Below are 18,674 nucleotides of genomic sequence, written 5' to 3' on the forward strand. Positions count from 1 at the left end.
AAGCTTGGTGCAATTGCTCTGTCCCAAGAGGCATCAGGGAAGTCTCAGAACCTTCTGGTCGGAAGCCTTGGGCTAGTTAAGAAGCATTGAACTAGTCAAGAAGAAAAGCTGTAAATGTTTGTCTTCGGTTGGGTTCTGCTCTTTTCACACTGTGGCAAATAATGCTCACAGGACCTCCTTATTTTATATGAGCTGCTGTGCACGCTGTCTTAATGCTGACATTCACTGGGCATTCAGTGCTCAACTGTAAGACAGGTCTATTTTCTAACTTTAATCTCTGCTGCTGGAACTCCCCAGGATTTTAAAGTGGACGAGAAGGAAGTGTCTGCTACAAATCTGGCTAGATTCTACTATAAACACTTTGCCTCGTGCAACACGCATGCTTAACAAGGCTAAGTGATTTGGGCTGTGGGAGGGATGAAGAGCAAGAAGCCTGTTGCCCACCTCTAGCAGAAGCTCTGAGCTGCTGTTTTAGGCAGTGAAGCACAAGTGAGTGTTGGCGAGCAGCTGTACGGCGTGGCTACGTGCACTTCATCACATCGCAGCTGAGCTTCAAACAAATGGAAAATGGGAATCTCATGTTGCTCGTGCATGTAATACGTGGTAGCCGCAGGGCCATTTCGGTATCAGCCTGTAACCTGGCAGTTCTACAGACAGAAGCCTCGTGGGTTAAGCCCGGCGAACGTCCTAGGAGTGAAGCTGTGCTATAAGGCGCAGGCGAGGACATCCCTGGAGATACACAGACACCGTGCAGACAAGGCGCTCTGTGCGGCTGGCGCAGCCACAGCAGGCCAGGCCGGCCGGGGGCGGGCCGCAAGGACGACCGGGCCGTAGCGAAGGGGCTGTAACGCCGTACCTCGGCGCTAACGGCATCCCACCCCGCACGCCTCTCCTCAGGCGCTCCTCCCTCGCATGCTCGCTCCGGGCCGGCGGCAGGGTCTCCGCCTCCCCTGCGGCCGCCGGCGGGAGCCCCGAAACATGAATACGAGCGCTCCGGCCCCTTCGGCCTCGGTCGCCACTCCCCCCTCGGTGGGCGGCGGGCCCGGGATCGAGCACGGCCTCAGAGAGCGGCGGTGCTATTCAGGTTCCTGGGCGGAGCGGAGGGGCGCTCGGGGACGGCGAGCGGGATGGCGGCGGCGGGCGGTGCGGCCGCGGAGCCGCAGCTGGAGCCGCCTCGACGGGGCCCGGCGGAGGGCGAGGAGGCGGCGGCGGCCGAGCTGGCTGCCGAGCTGGCGGCGCGGCGCAGCGCGGAGGCGCGACGGCTGGTGCTGTCGCCGCGGCGGCTGTGGGGCCCGCTGCCCGCCGGGCTGTCGCAGTGGTTCCCGGCGCTGGAGGTGCTGGACGTGAGCGGGACGGGGCTGGCGGAGCTGGGCGAGGAGCTGCTGGCCCTGCCGCGCCTGCACACGTTGCTGGCCAAGAACAACCGGCTGGGCGGGCCCGGCTCGCTGCCCAAGGCGCTGGGGCAGGCCCCGCTGAGCCGCTCCCTGCGCGTCCTCAACCTCAGCGGCAACCGCTTCGCCGAGCTGCCGCCCGCCCTGCTGGGCCTCCGGGGCTTGCAGAGCCTCAGCCTCGGCGGCAACCGCCTGCACGGCATCCCGCCCGACATCCAGGAGCTCCGCAGGTGAGCGGCCGCGGCCTGTCCTCGGGCACCTGTGCGCCTCGTGTCGCCGAGCCGTGCCGTGCTGTCCGTGTCCCAGCCATTCGTGGTGCCCTCCCTTCGGTGCGGGCCACGCTGGTGGCGGTGCGGTTGGTACGAGCTCCGTGTTTTGGTTTTAATACCTCCGGGGGAGAGAGAAGCCGAGCCTCAGGTCTGGCTGGCTCGTGGCTGATGGGCAGCGCGGGAGGATGAAGATCTGATTGTGGCTTATGCAAATGCCAGGGCCTCTTCGCTGATGCAGCAGCAGTCTCATTAGGGTGCTTGCTTGTGTTTTGGTATTATTTCTCTCCACCCATCTAATTTGTATGGATCTGACAGGTCTGAAGCGTAGAGCCTTGGGCTGTGCTCGGGGTCATGGCACATCTGGTGCCGGGCCCTGATCAGGCTGCTGCAGGCCAATGACGCAGAGATTGAGGGCTGAATCATGGTAACCGAGAACATTTTTGGGGTGGGAAGAGATCTTATGTAGCGTCCGTGCGGTATTGACTGCCTGTGTTGACCTGGGACGGGTGCCTCTGAGGCCTGCTGCAAGCTGCGGGCAGTGTTCTGACTCGTTGGTGTCATACGGGCACCTCAGTGAGTTCTACTGGTCTTCAGGGCCTCAGACCAAACCTGTGCTTTTTGAGACTGACCTCTCCTCACCCTGGCTCTTTGCTGAGCCTTGCTGGAAGCAGCCTCTCTGACGCAAGTCCCAGCAACCTTGGCCCTACAAGACTGGGTTCATCCTGGTGGCTCGGCAGAGCGGAAGCTTGAGTGCATGGGGTACCACGTGCCCAGTTATAGCTGGGCATACTGGAGCTACTGGAATGCTGGAGGGACATGGTTTTGTCCACTGCAACATAATGCAGTTTGGTATGGTGCAACGTGCTCTTGTTGAGGATCTGGAACAGTGCTAAGCTGGGATTGAGAGGTGCTTTGAGGCATTTTGGGTTGGGCTGCATTCTGGGTTGGGGTTGGGGTCAGCGCGTCTCAGGTTTTTTTTTCTTCAGGAGCTGTTGCTTCAGGGACAGCAGAGAACGCGAGGATGGTGGCACCAGCTTCATAGGAAAGGAGATCGATGTCAGAGGTGACCTGTGTTGCCTCCAATAGCATCCATGGTAGCTGTCTGGGTTGTGCTTGGAATCTGGTTGTGACTACCTCTGAGGCAGAGGCTTCTGCTGCTCCTTGACTGCTCTCAACTGTGATTATAGTTCTCTGTCTCAGTTTATTTTTCTTCTAACAAAACAAGCCTCCAGCCCAGTTTTTGTCACAGAGCTGACCCTAGGAAGGCACCTGGCTGCATCACACATACAGCATGTGGTGCCCTGGCCGACTGTGCTCTGTGCAACATTGCTGTCAAGCTACCGCTACTTTCTTCCTCTGGCCTGCCCTGAAGCAGGATTCCTGTTTGTCCTGTCCTGTGGATTTTCTTTCACTGGTCATGCGTGAGCCCCAGACCGACAATTCTGAGAGGGCAAATGCGGACAAAGCTATTGAGCTGTGGGTTTATCGTTACAAAGTGATGCGTCAGGTAGAAAAACTAAACTAGACCCAGCTTGTGTCTGCCTCCTGTGTAATCGCCGTTAACTTGTTGAACTTCTGCTAATGTGTCACTGTAATGAAATTGAACTTTAGCTCAAGATAGTAAACCCCTGCTTCTCCAGGATTGTCAGCTTCTTCGCCGTCAGCAACCCTTCTGCATTGGGGACTGCTTGAATAACAAAAGGGAGGAGCACACTTACTTGCCAGAGCTGGAAAAAGCAGTACTTCATAATTTAATATTCCTCTGCAGGGAATCTTGAATGTGCTCATTGGAGCCAGGTAGCTGGTGACCTAACGTCCTTATCAAAAAGGGAATATAGAGAGAAGCTGCTGTCAGACTCACCTGCCAATGAGAGAGATGTCAGTGAAGGGAGCATGCCTGGCATTGAAGTGGGTAAAACAAACCTGAGGAGGAACAGAGCAGGACCAGCTGCTGTGGGATGGATGAATCTACTAGTTTCTGAATTCCAGCACGGACCTTGCATAGGAATTAACCACACAGCTCAAGCTACATCCATCTCACTGCTGCTGGCAAACTAAGACTTTGACTCTTCTTCCATATGCCACTTCCCGTAAAATATCTTTTTTCTCATGTCTTATGATCTCCAAGACCACAGAGAAAAGCAGGTAGCACTTTAACTGGACGTGTTGCAGAGATGTAAAAACACTTCTTGTTTCGAGAGAATGTCCAAGTTTTGAATTTTTAAAAAATTCTTATTAGCTAAGCCTCATGTTTTTCCTTTTCTCCACATACATTTTTTGAAGGGACAATGCATCAGTTTTAATGAAGATCAGGGTTGCAGCAGGTAAGGAGTCTGTGAGGCTGACAGAATGGAAAGCTCACAGCTCTGACCTGCTGCAGGAGAGAAGTGTACTGGCAAGTGCAAATGCAGAGGCTCTGGAATGAGAGATGTGTCAGGTGATCTTACTCACATGAAGGTAATAAACCCACAGCTTTGCAGCAAGCTGGGGTCAGGTCATCTTAGCATGTTCCTAGGGACTTGGCAAGGTAATGAACTGTGATGGATGAGAACCACAGCCAGTCCTGCTGTCTTACTGTTTCCAGCCTCAGCCATCTGCCCTGTCCTTGTCCCTGCAAATCCTTGGGTGCTGCACAAGATCCTGCATTGATCAGTTGAAAACTGCCCACTTTCATATTAACCTCCTAGACTGTTTCAGAAGGACTGTCTGCCGATGTCCTTGGGTTTGAGGGTTCTAAAATGGGTGACCGTGATTGCTGTAGTGATGGCAGCAGGGTGGTGCTGGTCATAGCAAGTTGACACCAAGGATTTGCTTCTTGTTTTCTGTCAGAGATGTTGTAGAAAATGCAGTGCTGCTCTTTCTTCCAGATTCCATGATCTCTCGCCTGTGGTGATTTGGAACAGCCTTTTAAATTTCTGAGAAATAAACGTGAGCCCTACTGAGGGATTTTTCAATGGTATTGTGGCTGAGGCAGCTCCTCCTGCTGCTCCCAGGTACTGTTAGCTAGCAGTGTGAGTGCAGTGCAAGACTGCATTGTACAAGGATTGCAGCATTGGTTGTTGCTGTGAATTTAGGGTAGAAAGTGCACTAGCTGGTGAGAGCAACCCTTTTTGGATTGTTCTTGTGTTTGTTGCCCCAAAAAAGGTGAGTTTAATGTCAGTGCTTCTAAGCATCATTTCTTCTGCAGCTCTCCCTCCAGCATGGACATTGCTGTGTTTGCAGTGTGAGATGGTCACATGTTCTGTCTTTGACTTGGCTTGTAGCCCCAGCAGCTCCTCCGTGTGATGAGCATCACAGACATCTCACTGCTGCTGGTCCAGCCAGAGACAAACAAAGAACTGTCAGGAGTAATATGGCTTTTGAGTTAGAAGTGCAGTCATCTGCTTCTGGTTTTGGACGAAATCTCTTTGGTGAGGCAGGCTGTCGAAGTGCAGCTCTGCTCTTCACTGTGGATTTTGGTTTACTGGTGCACATTGTCCTCGTGGCTGTGTGCTTTGGGGGATATCTTGTGCTTTAAAGGGAAGAATCCTTAGGAACTTAGTGAAATGCCTTTGGTCCCCTGAATCTCCTGATATGAGTTTCAAATTCAGCGTTCCTCTTCCAGTTAATATTCATGTGCAGTGGGGCACCAGGAGCAAGCAGAAGAGCACAGAAAAGAAGCAGGCTCTTTCCAGGCGTCTGCCATATGTGTTCCATTCCTTCTTGCTTAGAAAACATGTACTAAAGCCCAGTTATACAAAGGCTGGGATCAAAGGCCTCGAGCTCATCACTGGATTCATCCAAGGTCTGTGTCAAGGCTTAGATGGAATGAAAACCAGAGTATTTGCTTTTATTCATGGCGAGTATTAATCATGTCAGACAAGCATACACTTAAGAGTGGTTCTTACAGTGTGGGAAACACAGCAAATGAAGCTTTGATAAAGATATGGCGTTAGGAAATCTGCTTGCTGCCTCCCTTTTTCTTCCCCTCTTCAAACGTTTTGCAAATAGTTTTTAGACAACTGTTTGATCTTGAATTTGCATGTCAGCAAAGGCAGTGCTCTTCTCCCAGGAATTAACAAATCCGTAGAACAGGGTGAACAGGAGCGTACTGTGGGTTGCTTTTAAAATCCTCCCTTGCATGAGCCTCCAGCTGCTGTGGAAATTCCTTGCTAAAAAAATTTATCCTAAGCAGACCTGGAGCTGTTTCAGGGTCACCGTTTCTTTTTAGATTACCTATTTAGATGCATCTGTTTGATGTCGGCTGTTAAATGTTATCCAAAGAAGCATCTATGGGGAAACTGGATGGGTTGAAATTTTGTCCATCTTCTATGCCAGAAGACATTTTCCCCTTGGTGTGATGTGGAAGTGTTATGGGAATTGACAGGGCATTTAAAAATAGCTCTCGTGCTCTGAGTGGGCTCTTCTTAGTTACCAAGTGTTTGAGTTTGTTTTGTGGTACAGGACAACCTGGAAACATCAAGACATATTCCAGCAGGCATGTGCAGTCTCTTGGCACCTTGTACGTACGCTTTGCTGCCGCCACCTGAGCCACTTCATGGCTGTGTGAGCATTGCCTCTCTCCCTTCCTGTATGTAAAAGGACTTGCATACATCTGGCTTTTCTAAGCTCCTAGACTGGCTTTTGGAAATAGAGAAAAAATTGATTTCTCCCTCTGTGTGTGCGGTGATGCAAGAGACCTTAGCTGGCCAGCCCTGTGATCATGCAGGTTAATGCTCCTCGGAAAATCTGGGTCTGATCTGGTTGTGAAAGGTTATGAACCAGGTTTGAGAGGTTACTTAGTGCAGCCACCAACCTATGGTCCTCTATGGAAAGCTGTGACAAACACGTGTTGCTTTATTACAGGCTGTTCCACAAGCTGCTGGTTGTGGCACGGTTAGGTGTTTGCTATCCAGGTGCTCTGCAGCCAGACAAGCTCTCTGACCTCATCTCCTTGCTCCAAAAGGGACAGCTCCTATTGTGGCCAGCCACTGTGTCGCTGTACTGCTCAGCCTGGTCAGGCGTGCCTCCTCGAGCAAGGCTGCTGGAGAGCCAGCATCACCATAGCCTCCAGGTTGGGGCTTAGTGCAATGTGGAGTGAGAACAGGAGTAGGTGAGCAGTAACCCGTGACCTGTGGTGTGGTCAGCCTAATTCTAATTACAAAATGCTTGTGTCTCTTTGAAATCCTGGTCCTGGTCGTGGTGAGCTTTGCTCAAACAGTTCTTTTGACTTGACTTGGCTCCAGAAAGGGCTGTTAGGAATTCCTTGGTCTTGCTCAGCCAGGATGAGAGACTGAATCCTTCCTAGTGAAGAAAAAGTAATCTCAGAACTGACCTACTTCATGCCTTAAATGTATGGGATAAATTCCAAATTGCAAGTACAAGACTATTCCCAGTTACTAATCCACAGACCTCTAAAAAGTGATCCAGAAGGTAAGTAAAAGGAAAACAATTTTTAAGAAGCTCTCTGTTGCCAGTGAAAGACTTACTCTATTTGTTGAATTCTTAGCGACGGTTTGTAGCCTGGTGCTGGGGCTTTGTATTTTAGCTAGTCACAGTGCCCTCATTACGCAGCCCTTAAAAAGAACGGACTTGAAAGCTCTAAGTTTGTTGGCAGTGTTCTGCACGCTGAGTATGTGCAGTAAGCTGATCTTGAAATGTGTTTTATGGCTTGAAAGGGATTTTGAGAACGTTTACTGCATATTTTGCTTCCCTTTTTCCCTTCCCTAGTAGAATGAGTTTGTAGTGGTGGTGTCTTCAAGCACAGAGGACAAAGAGTTAATTATTCACTTTTCCTAGGACATGGAGACCTGTACACATGTAAAGCTTATTTAAACATTGAAATCCACATTACTGAAATTCCCTTGCCCAACACTTTTCAACATGAGCTCCAGCAATGGCACAGAGTTAAAATATGCAAAGGAACTGTACTGTCAGCACTTAATGCCTAATGAGGCCCAAGCAGCCTAAGTCCACCTTGGGAAACAATGGAGGCTGGAGGAATTTTGGTTGAAATTCCTTTGTTAGGGGATCAAAATTTAATTAAAAATGGTCTCCCCTTGTGCTCTCTGCACAACAGCACCCCTCCTGCCCCCCTCCTCACCTACAGGTTGTCCACGTTGAAGAGGGGCTGTTCTTGAATGGTGTCTGATTTTCCTCTGCGTATTCCCTTGCATGTTGAGCATAACCTCCACAAATGCTGTCCCACTTGATCTCTCAGGTGAAGCAAGATTAATTCCTTTGTTTCAGATGGTCAGGTTCAGTTTAAGGCTTAGAAGTGGCTTAATTTTGTAGCTGCTTTGTCATAGCTGAGCGTGTACCACAATTTGCACTGGGGTCCCTTCGCAGCCAGAGAAGCTGAGTCTTCCTCTGTTTCTCTTCCACACGGCTGAGAACAGGTGAGGAAGACTCTCTGACTCCGTTCCATGGGGCTTTGCAGAGATTATATGGAAGAGAAGTAAATGACCACTTGCAGTCTAACTTCTTCTGTCCAGTAAGGGCAGAGCTGCATGGTGAATACTAGATACTCCACTTGGTTGGAGGATTCTGCTCAGTCCTGTCTCCCATCTGCTGAGTTTTGGCAGGGAGGTGTTTTTACTATTTAGACTCAAGCTGCAGCTAGTACAGCTGGTGTCCTTGGTAGCTTTGGGCTCCGTGACATGGGTGTACTGAAATCAGTCTGCTCGACATGTGTGTGTGCTTGCATGACTCCAGTGTACCCTGTGCTCTTGCAGCTGGAGTGCTGTGGGTACGTAAGTTGTATCAGAATGGGATGGGATGCCTCTGACTTCTTCTGAAAGGCTGCAGTTAGTCACCGAGGAGTCAGATGGCATCGCAGTGTGTGACTAGCCTCATGCAAGGCCAGTGCCAGTGGGTTTTTTCAGGGGGAACTGCTACTCTTGCTTTACTCTTGTTGAAACTGAGAACTCACACTGGCAGCAGCAGGAGCTGTGTCAGAGGTGCGGACTGTGTGCATGTTGCTCCTCCTTGGAAGGGCAAGCAGGAGCTTCGCGTGTAGAGCTGGTGTCTGGTGCCTGTCTGCAGATGTAACCGTTGCTGCGGGAGTCTGGAGGTAAAGCCCAACCTTATCTGTTGCAAAACAGCAGCTCTATTGTAATTGTGATGTGTAACAGTTTCTTTTTTCCCCTCAGCAAATTATTTCACACTTAGTCAGCTGTAAGTTCTCTTTAAGAAATGCATGAGATGGGAAGACCTGCTGTTAAACGAGGCTGGAAATGACCTTAATGAAATAATGCAGTGCTTTCTCTTTTTCAGTTTGGAGTTTCTGTACCTTGGAGGGAATTTCATTACTTCAATTCCACCTGAGTTAGCAAACCTGCCTTCTCTAAGCTCTCTAGTGCTATGTGACAACAAGATTCAGAGCATTCCACCTCAGCTGGCACAGTGAGTATTTACTGTCATCAGCCAACAGCTGCAATTAACCCTTTGAACTCCTCCTCCTGCTTCTGTGGATAAAAGCAAGTGGGAGGACCTATTTGTCCTTCAGTGTCAATGTGGAGATCCTTAGTGCTGCAGGCAGACTGCAAAGATACAATGTGGAAATCTCAATCAAAGTGTTGCAGAAAAGAAGTCACGAATTGTACACTGCTGAGTGAACCAATAGATTTGTGCAGGGAACCCTGAGGAGTACGTGGGCAACTGAGAATAAATAGCTGCCCTGCTGCTGTGTTCTTAGCGATTAGTGATGAATGCTTGTCTTGTTTTAGCCAAAACCTTCCTTTGTTTGCCTTTATTCTGTACCATCCCTTGTGTTCCCTTGGCATTTCTTATTCTGGGATTCTGAGAAAGTTTTAGCATTCATTAAATCCTACAGCACAGCTCTAGAGAATGAGATACTGCTTTAGTAAGTCTTGCATAATGGGGAGAAGAGGACACTTCAAATGCTGTATGGATAGCCTAAGATGAGAGGTGAAAAATTCAGTGTCTAGTTGTAACCCCAAAAGCAGATGGATGGCAGCATGGAGTTTTCTCAGTTGGAATTTGATGGCTTAGTGGGATTATTCTTGATGTACAATGCTTAATGACTCCAGGGGTTTTGTAACTTGTACTAACTTGAGAGCATCCCTGGACATTGTGCTGAAACGTGCCCTCTGAAAGCCAGGGGACTCTTGTCACCCATGCAGACGCTAGTCTGACCTGACCTTGCTAAGCTTCTGCTGTATCACAGCACAGGATGATGCAGCTGCAAGCAGTGAAAACGTGGGGCTTCACAGAGCTGGCTGCCTACCAACATTCATCTTTAATGCATGAGGGAGAGCAGGTGACTTATTCAAAGTATTGCACGGGACCATTTTTGGTGCATGCACTGGTACAAGGAAACATTATCTCCTGCTGAAAGCAGCCAGACTCTGTACTTCTACTTTTTTAGCAGATGGGGGGACTGAGAGGCACACCAGCATATGGAAGACTTTCTTCAACAGGCATTCAAGAGCTGAGCCAAGCTTTCTAGAGCATTGTGAGAGTTGAGTAGCAGCATCTCCTTTAGCGTGAATTTATGCTTTAGAAAGAAGAAAATCCAAGGGGAAGAAATTGTCAGGAGGGAGGAGAGTAATCAGATCTGTATGTAATGCAGGTGTGGAATGACTTCTCTTGTGCATCCTGACTGCGTTTCCATCTCCATCCTTAGGCTGCATTCCCTGCGTTCCCTCAGCCTGCACAATAACCTCCTGACTTACCTCCCTCGAGAGATTCTTAACCTGGTTCACCTGGAGGAGCTGAGTTTGCGAGGGAACCCTCTGGTGGTTCGCTTCGTCCGTGACCTGACCTACAACCCCCCAAGCCTTCAGGAATTGGCAGGACGCACAATTAAAACTCGAAATGTTCCCTACGCTCCCAGCGATCTCCCAGAGAATCTTGTCCGCTATCTGAGCTTGGCCAGCAACTGTCCCAACCCTAAATGCGGGGGTAAGTTTACCTTCGCTGCTCTGTTTCTTGCTTTTGCCTGGTGGGTTTTCTTTCCCCCTGACTTGCCACGTCTCTCGTAGTTCAGTCAGGCTAGATATACTGTTGCATCAAAGTCATTGGCTCCAGCTCTCCTGAAACATTTCTTGAGGGATCCTGATTCTCACTCTCCTTAGGAACAGCGTTTAAAGTTCTAGCACTGGTTTACTACAATTACATGGAAATGTCAGACGGTGTTTCAGTTGGAGCATCGACAGCTCATCCCAGCATTCCACTGTGCTTTGATGTTCTGAATTTTCTGACCCTTCTGCTCTAAAATAGCTCAGTCTAAGTAATTGACAGGAGAACTTTGGCAAACTTTTAAAATTGGGCTGCTGAACAACAAGCTTACTTTCCAGACGGAAAAAGAGGGAGCTGTAGTGCTTGGTGGTTAACAAGAGCATCTTTTTAGCTCTTGCTTGGATAGTAGTACCTGTACGAAGAGGACTTGTTGATAAGCCTGAAATCCTTGGGCTTAATTTGGCTTAATGCTTAAGCTTTATTCAGAGTAAATGATCTGTGCATTTGGCCTTGAGAAGATTAAGGAAAATCATTAATATACACCTTGCAGTCATTGTGCAGTTTGTTATCTTATCTCCAGATGGGACAATATCAAAACAAGTTCAGTAAGCAAAGGTGAAGGGCTGCAACTTGTGTGTTGGAAGAGAAAGAAATGTTTCCTTTTTTAGAGCTTTGAACAGGCCTAGAATAAGAGTGGATTGTTTTCCTCTTTTCTTGCTTTTCCTTATGAATTAGCACAGCACTGCAGTGTTGCTCTGACACTGCAGGAGAAAAGATTGCTCCATACCAGCCAGGACTTGAAAGACTGCTGGAAACTTCTGAAAATGTCAGTGTCTAAAATCACTCTCTGTGACAGGAAGAGAAGGTAATTGTGCATTACAGCAATGCTGTTGCCATGGCAAACAGCATCCAAACTCAGCATGGTGACTTCACTCAGGCAGAATAGAAGTGGAGCCATGAAAGAGAGAGGGTCTATTTGTGGACACATTTTTGCTAGCTGTTAGAAGTGGTTTCACAGATTTGTAAACAGAGTGGGTAAATTAATTCAGCATTTAAGGAAAAGCTTGCAAATTCCCAGCCTGAGATTTGCACCAAGGAGAGAAGTTTTATGTTTCCATCGGTTCTCTGGTCTCTTCTTTCTCTGTTATCCCTTCCACTTCCACATCGAGTGCTGTGTTGAATCCTAACTTAAGGCGTTTGCACTAAATGCAACAACCTCATGGAGCACATGAATTACTCCTCATGCAGTCTCACATGTTGTTACTGTGCCCTCTGCCTTTACAGGTGTCTACTTTGACAGCTGTGTCAGACAAATCAAGTTTGTTGACTTCTGTGGGAAGTACCGCATCCCGCTGATGCACTACCTGTGCTCCCCGGAATGCTCCTCGCCCTGCAGCTCTGCCTCCCAGAGCTCCACTTCCCAGAGTGAGTCTGACTCTGAAGACGAAGCCAGCGTTGCTGCACGCAGGATGCAGAAAGTGCTTCTGGGATAACAGGGAACAAAACAAGAAGATCGGCAGGAAAAGTGTTTGAAAAGTAATAATGGAACAGCAAAACACGAGCCCTTGGCCAGAGGGGCTCACAAGAAACTTTCCTCAAGTCCTTGTAGAGGGCAGAGCACCTTAGCAAGCCTCGGCTTGCTTGCTGCAGCGCTACTTAGGAGAACTAACTGAGTGGATACTGCCTGTAGGGTACCTGGGGTTGTTAGAGATGTCTGCTGTCTGGACCCCCTCGTGTGGGCTGGGGAGGGGCTTTGTCCTGACTGGCAGGTCAAGAAGCGTTTAATATGTGACACTTCACAGGACTTCAGTCATCCTGCAGAGCAAAGGGGACTGGCCAGATCCTTGAACACTGTCGTAAACTGGGAACAGGCTAATGATGCCACATGGGTATGTGTGGATCCCAATGTTTTGTATAGCATTTTGATTCCTTTTTGTCTCCTTTGATTTCATTTATAGATCTTGAACCCATCCACCAGATATGAGAGCTGGGTTTTTTTGTTGTTCAGGAGTAGATTTTCCAAACTCTGGTTACTGCTCCTTTGCCTGCAGGCACAGGGTCTCTGTGCTGCTGCAGACATTACAGCCATACAACTGAGCCACCTTTTTTTCTCCTTCATTACACCAGGCTGCCCTTAGTGCTTCCTCCTAACAGTATTCATTTTTTTTTCCTCCTTCTGCCTCTTCCTATTACACTTGGAGCACTACTTTTTTCTGATGCCTTCAGAACATGGATCGGTTGTTCTGTTGAGACTTGATATTTCTCAAACCTGTGGCCGTGTGTGCCTGTGCATGGGAGCAGATGTGATGCTCTCTAGCATATGTTTGGGTCTCAGCTTGCTGAAGCTAATCTACTTTTATATCTGAATTGCAGGAAAAGTCTTAATTGATGTTTCCTTTCCTTAAGCAATGATGTTCCTGTGCTGCAGCAGCTAGCTCTCCTATGCTTGCTGCAGGGCTACCATCTATCTTTAAGCTCATCTATTTAAAGCAGAGAGCACCTTAGTGAATTGGAGGTGCTGAGAGACGTGCTGCAGAGAACAGTTTTTGGATTTTTTTTTTCTTATTCTTAACACAGAGGAAAAGCCAGTAAAAAAAACATAGCACACCTTGTCTTCTGAGCATCTTGCTGGGGGTGGTTTTGAAGCCCCTTCCTTATTTGCATTTGCTCTTGCTGTGATAGAGCTGGCAGTCTGTCGGATTATTCAAGTAACACATTCACTTATCTTAAGCTATGTTGAAAGGAAATCCACAGAAAAACTTTCAGGATTTTGAAGTATATCACCTGTTGATGTTTTGCTTAGTGAGAGCTGCTCCTCTCAGTATTTCCAGCAGACGGTCCTTCTGTTGCAGTCTCAGTACGGTAAATCCAGCTGTGCCTTTGAATGCATGAGCAGAGCAAACATTTCATGTTAAGAAGCAAAATGAACAAGCATAACTTTACTTAACCCACTTTGGTCCTAAGGGGGTAATTAAAAACCTGTACTTCTCTCTTGCATTTGGAAAACACATGTGCCTGTTAGGATATCTTATGGCAGCTCTGTGCTAATGGTCCTGTTTAATTATGCTTGACACTTTATTAAAGCACTTTGATAATTCTACTCTTTGTAACTAGCTTTAGTGATTTTTTTTTTTTTTTTAAGCTAGAATTTTCCTTTTAATGTTACCTGACAAGCAAGGTCTGTGAAACTTTATGCATTCCAGTCTGTCTCATTGTGCAGGTTTAACTTCTTGCCTTGCACTTCCTCGATGGTACTGATTGCTTCCCTGGTTTCCTTTGCAGAGAACTTGAATTTGAAAGAAATTATCTGCTCATTAACTATTGCAACTTACTCTAAATCCTGCAACCAGCAAGTATATAGAGAATTGAATGACACATGCTCTGTGCCTTTCCCAATCATTTTCACAAGTGTGTTTTTAAGACATGTGCATGTACAAAGCAACTGGATATCGCTTTAGGAAATTCTGTGAGGTTCGCTTAGAAAGAAAAACCCTCAGTTTTGAAAAGGAAACAACTGCATGCTGTTGATGAAATAGGGATTGGTGAGTGGCCGATGTTTTCTTCATCTCTTCTTTCAGATGCATCTTCATGTCCTGATTTTAATCTTGTCATACAAATGCTAAAGGACAGTAAACCGATTGCAGAGCCACAATTTTAAGTTTATGGCTGATTGTAACAGTAGGGAGTAACTACGTGATCAGGAGTGTGGCTTTTTTTACCAGTTAAAGTGAACCACGTAAGCTGAGATTTCAAGATCTTTTGAGCTCAGGGCTGTGGAGTACTGCCTGCCTTTCTTCTCTTGAGTAGTAGCTCTCTTGAAGTGATGTATTTTTCATATGATGAAGTTAGATTTCACAGCTGCTTTGCTGCCACAGTTCCTGTTTGCACAGTAACACCCATCTGTGTGACAGGCCAAGATGAGTGGTGGCTGGTTCTCATTTTGCTCCTTCCTCAGGTGTGTTTTCTTGCCTAACCAAACAAGCAGCCCATCTCTACCCCCATTCTAATAATGCTAATAGACTAATTTGTTTTTGTAGCTGCTTTGCTGTAGCTGAGTCAAAAGTTGACAGCTTATGCAATGGATATCTATATATTTTAGACTTGATAAAATGTCTCTTAGAAATATATATATATTTGTGAATATAGCTAATGATTTTTCTTTGTGCTGCTGGGATTTAAAGTGCAATTCAAGAAGTCAGAATTTAAAACAATCAGGGACTTGTAAGAGATACGACTCGTTGGTTGTTTTCTTTTCCCCATGGAGGTGGATGTGAGAGCACTAGGGATACAGGTTGGTACTTGCCGTGCCTAACATACTGAGCCTCCCAGAAATCAAGATTTTCAGCAATTCTAGCCCCCAGAGACTGGAGAAGATACTGGACAATAAAATAGGTAAGATGAAACTTGAATATTTGCAGATGGATGGTAGGTTCCTACCATCCCTTCCTTGAAGGCCCTGGGAAGCAGGCCCTGGTTTTGCCAGTGCTCTGGCTTGTAGCTCTTTTTTTTTTTTGCCAGTTTTAAATAGTGCATTTCAGTTGCTTCCGATGCGCCTCTGGCTGCAGTCTTCAGTCAGTGTTTTGGTATCATTCCTCTTGTTGCTACAGCAGCCCAGCATGTCTGGCTTTTGAAAATGTTCTTACACTGAGACACAAGTGTGTGAAGGAAAGTTGCTCATTCCATCTTCCCTGCAGGGTCTAGGGCCCTGCCGGCATTGTTCCTCTGTCTCGCCGTCTCCTTGCCAAGGGGAGCTGATGCTTCTGAATGCAGGTACTTAATAGGAACAGTGAGATCACGGGGAAAAGAAGCAAAATATCAACTTGACTGGGAACAATTTCTACAGTTGCCAGTTCTTTTATGTTTGTTATTCTTTAATAAGAGGTGAGACTTGAGGAAGTCAGTAATGAATATTTAAACATACACTGAAGTGGCCAGATGCAGTTTTTCATGGGCTTCTGTCCTGGTCATTTTGAGTCTTTGAAATCTTGTGTTGAATTATAATGGGAGTAGGGGGGAGGGAGAGGAAAACCAGCTCCTTTTTGTTTCTTACCCTTGTTGGCAATAATGAATGGAAGGAATTTAATCCAATGAAAGTAATGAAACTTAATCCCTGCACTGTGTCTTTGTTAACCAGTTCAAAGAACTATTTTTAATGCATTTTATTCACACCGGGCAGATGAATTTCTGCCATCGCCACCCCCAACTGAAGATACTTCAAGTGGACTACTTCAGAATGCACACTAATGCAGCAGTAACTCTATCTTGGAAGCTTTCATTGATTATTTCATTTGCCTGACTGACTAGAGAATTGGTCTTTTACTGACCTGAACATTAAGGCGAGAAAGGGTTCTCATCTAGCCCTCTTGTTGAATTTTTCTCGTGAGCGTTTGTTTCAGGAAGCCTTAAAGTGCCTTATGTTTTTTAAAATATATTTTGCTAAAAATGTCTGAATGTAGAATATCTCTAACATTATTTCATTATGAGCTGTAAGACAAACTGTAAACACTAAACCAAAAATGTTATTTCTATAGCTGTGTGTGTCCATTATTTGCCGACATCTCGACTCTCGGTATTGCTGTAGCAGAATGCTTGCAGAGCAGTGAACATTACAAATGGGGCTGTACACAGTCTGGGAATGGATTAGTTCTGTTCTGTGCTGTGTGAAACCAACAGTAGGTGAAACTTCCAGAAAGACTGCTGAAACTCTTGGCTATTGGAGCCCATTTGTAACGCATCAGAGAATGTCATAAGCAGGACCTTATTTTGCTTGTGTTCCCAAAATCTACTCCATTATTTAAAGATAGGAGTAATTAAATGACAGGATCAATCTAAGCACAAGAGAGGGCATTGCATGATAGAGTTTTCTAGCAATCTGGAACAACAGTAGTGAAGTCCTTGAATTGTTTCCCTCTTCCTAATGCACTAACTCAGAGACCTAGAAATCATTTTTTTAATGTAATTTTCTGATCGTGTTAACTGTGTTCCATTTCTTGTGTAATCCCATGTTTCCTTCTACATCCTTAATAGTTTTTTGTGTTCTGTTGCCAAAACGTCTCAGATCCTGCTGTGCAATTATCAGATGTCAGTGCAGGAATGTGGTATATTGGAAAACTGGATGGTGTAAAACAAGAATTACTTGATATTAACTTAATCAGGAACTACCTCAGAAGTGGTTCACCTTCAAGTGTAATGAAAACCTCTCAAATGGTGCAGCAGCTCCATTCCAAATAAAACACTGAGGAATCCAGTGACCTTTCCTGTAGTAACCAACCTGGGAATGTTCTTGCCTGTTTTTGTGGCTAATGCGAAGACACAAGCCACCCTCCTCTGCACCTTTATAAAAATAATACTCCAAGGGAGCCTCTGGTGGTCTCCAGTCCACTCTCTCTATTTAAGGAGGAAATTGCAAACGCTGGTTCAGGTCATGGTGGATTTTTCTAAGCTGTCCTAGAAACCTCTGGTGACAAAGAGTCTGCTGTCTGCCTGGGCTTTTGGTGCTATGATCTCTTAGTGCAGAAATCTCTCCAGATGTTCAACATCTTTCTGACAGCCCCTCTTCTGCTCTCAGGGAATGAATCTCAAACTTCCTTACCTTTTAGCACTAACGAAGTAAGAAGTGTAAATGAAGCATGAGGTACGTAGATGCTTGAAGCAGATGCTCAGAATGTCAGATTGGCATTTTAGTCTCACGTAGAACTGCTCAGATCTAAAAGGGAACATTCTGTTGATGCTGTGGAAGTGAGCATCATGAAGTGGAGATGTATATATTTCCTTGTGTCCCAGATAACTAGAGCAAGATGCATGCACCTTTTCCATTGCACTCACCAGCTGCTTAAAGAATTTATTGAAGGAAAGGCAGTCCTAGTGCTCCCCACAGCTTGCAGTGAGAAGGACCAGCGTCATCTGCAACCTTCAGTCACAGTCTGGAGATGTGCTGTGTCTGTATCCCTTCCTGATAGCTCTCTGATTTCTCAGACGAGATGTGAGTGCATGTGTTTGTGTAGAAGAGCTTGCTGCTGCTGCAGCATCTCCCACCAGTGAGTGCGGTGGGAATTTTTGGCATGAAGTTCTAACAGCAGTTGATGTCCTTTCAGGATAGAGGGAAAAGTAATCCACGGTACAGACCAAGTCCCACTTCTGACCAGTATTTTGTGGTGGGAGTGAGGGCAACTCCAGTTTCAGTTCAGTGACTGGTCGCAGGGAACACTGTGTGCAGATCTCTTCACCCTCGTCTTTGTCCTGGCCTGGTGCTGCATTGATGGCAGCTCAAGGCATGCTGTCAGACTGCCAAAGGTTTAACGTGTGGTCAGAGTGCCGTCCAGATGCCCTGTCTGTAACTCCTCCTTTGGCTCTGTGGAAGCAACAGGGTCTGAAGTCAGCAGTAACAAACAAACAGGTATGCTTATCCCAAATATTATGCTTGGACCAAAGAGCCTCAGTGCCCTGCAAGACAGACTGCCATTTGCACATCTCAAAAGAGTACTGCTGCTGCATTTGGCAGCAAATGATTTCACCAAGCCTTGCTGCTTGCCAGCTGCTTACGTAAAGGAGTGAAGAACAGGTGTGTTACAAGGCCCCTGCTTGTGCTCTGACACAGCCACTGGGGAGCTGCTAAGCTGGGAGGGAAACAAACACTTAATCTGTGTGGGGATGTGGTGGCTCACAAGCTGGAGCCTGACAGGTTGGAGCATCACCCTTTGCACAGTCAGGGGCACAAACAGCTACTGCTGGGAGAAGGAGCTGTAGGGCAGGTGCAGGATTATGTTTTATTTATTCTGGGGTGTCTCTAAAAGAGTAAATTCATAGTATTGTTTTAGTTGGAAAAGACCCTTAAGAGTCATCTAGTCCAACTCTCCTGCAATGAACAGGGACATCCACAGCCAGATCAGGGTGCTCAGAGCAAATTTCATCTGCAGGGCTTTGCAAATGGGTAGGAAAATTCCACCTTATTAATAATGATTTTCCATTATTTGTGGGTGTCTTGGTGTCCATAGTAAAAATGACTTTGTAACAAACGTGTGTAATAATGTCGAGAAAATGCTGTGCTTTGTGC

General features: G+C 46.8%; 1 protein-coding gene across 1 annotated transcript; it reads left to right on the forward strand.

Annotated features, from left to right (window-relative positions):
* Positions 1–1,022: 1,022 nt before the first annotated feature.
* On the forward strand, positions 1,023–12,157 carry LRRC58 (leucine rich repeat containing 58). Its single transcript, XM_031613019.2, has 4 exons — positions 1,023–1,621; positions 8,915–9,043; positions 10,287–10,564; positions 11,906–12,157. The coding sequence occupies exons 1-4, from the start codon at positions 1,128–1,130 to the stop codon at positions 12,112–12,114; spliced, it is 1,110 nt and encodes a 369-aa protein (XP_031468879.1). The 5' UTR covers positions 1,023–1,127; the 3' UTR covers positions 12,115–12,157.
* Positions 12,158–18,674: the final 6,517 nt, after the last annotated feature.

Source organism: Phasianus colchicus, chromosome 1 (assembly GCF_987193195.1).
Source record: "Phasianus colchicus chromosome 1, bPhaCol1.hap1.1, whole genome shotgun sequence".
NCBI classification, from domain to species: domain Eukaryota; kingdom Metazoa; phylum Chordata; class Aves; order Galliformes; family Phasianidae; genus Phasianus; species Phasianus colchicus.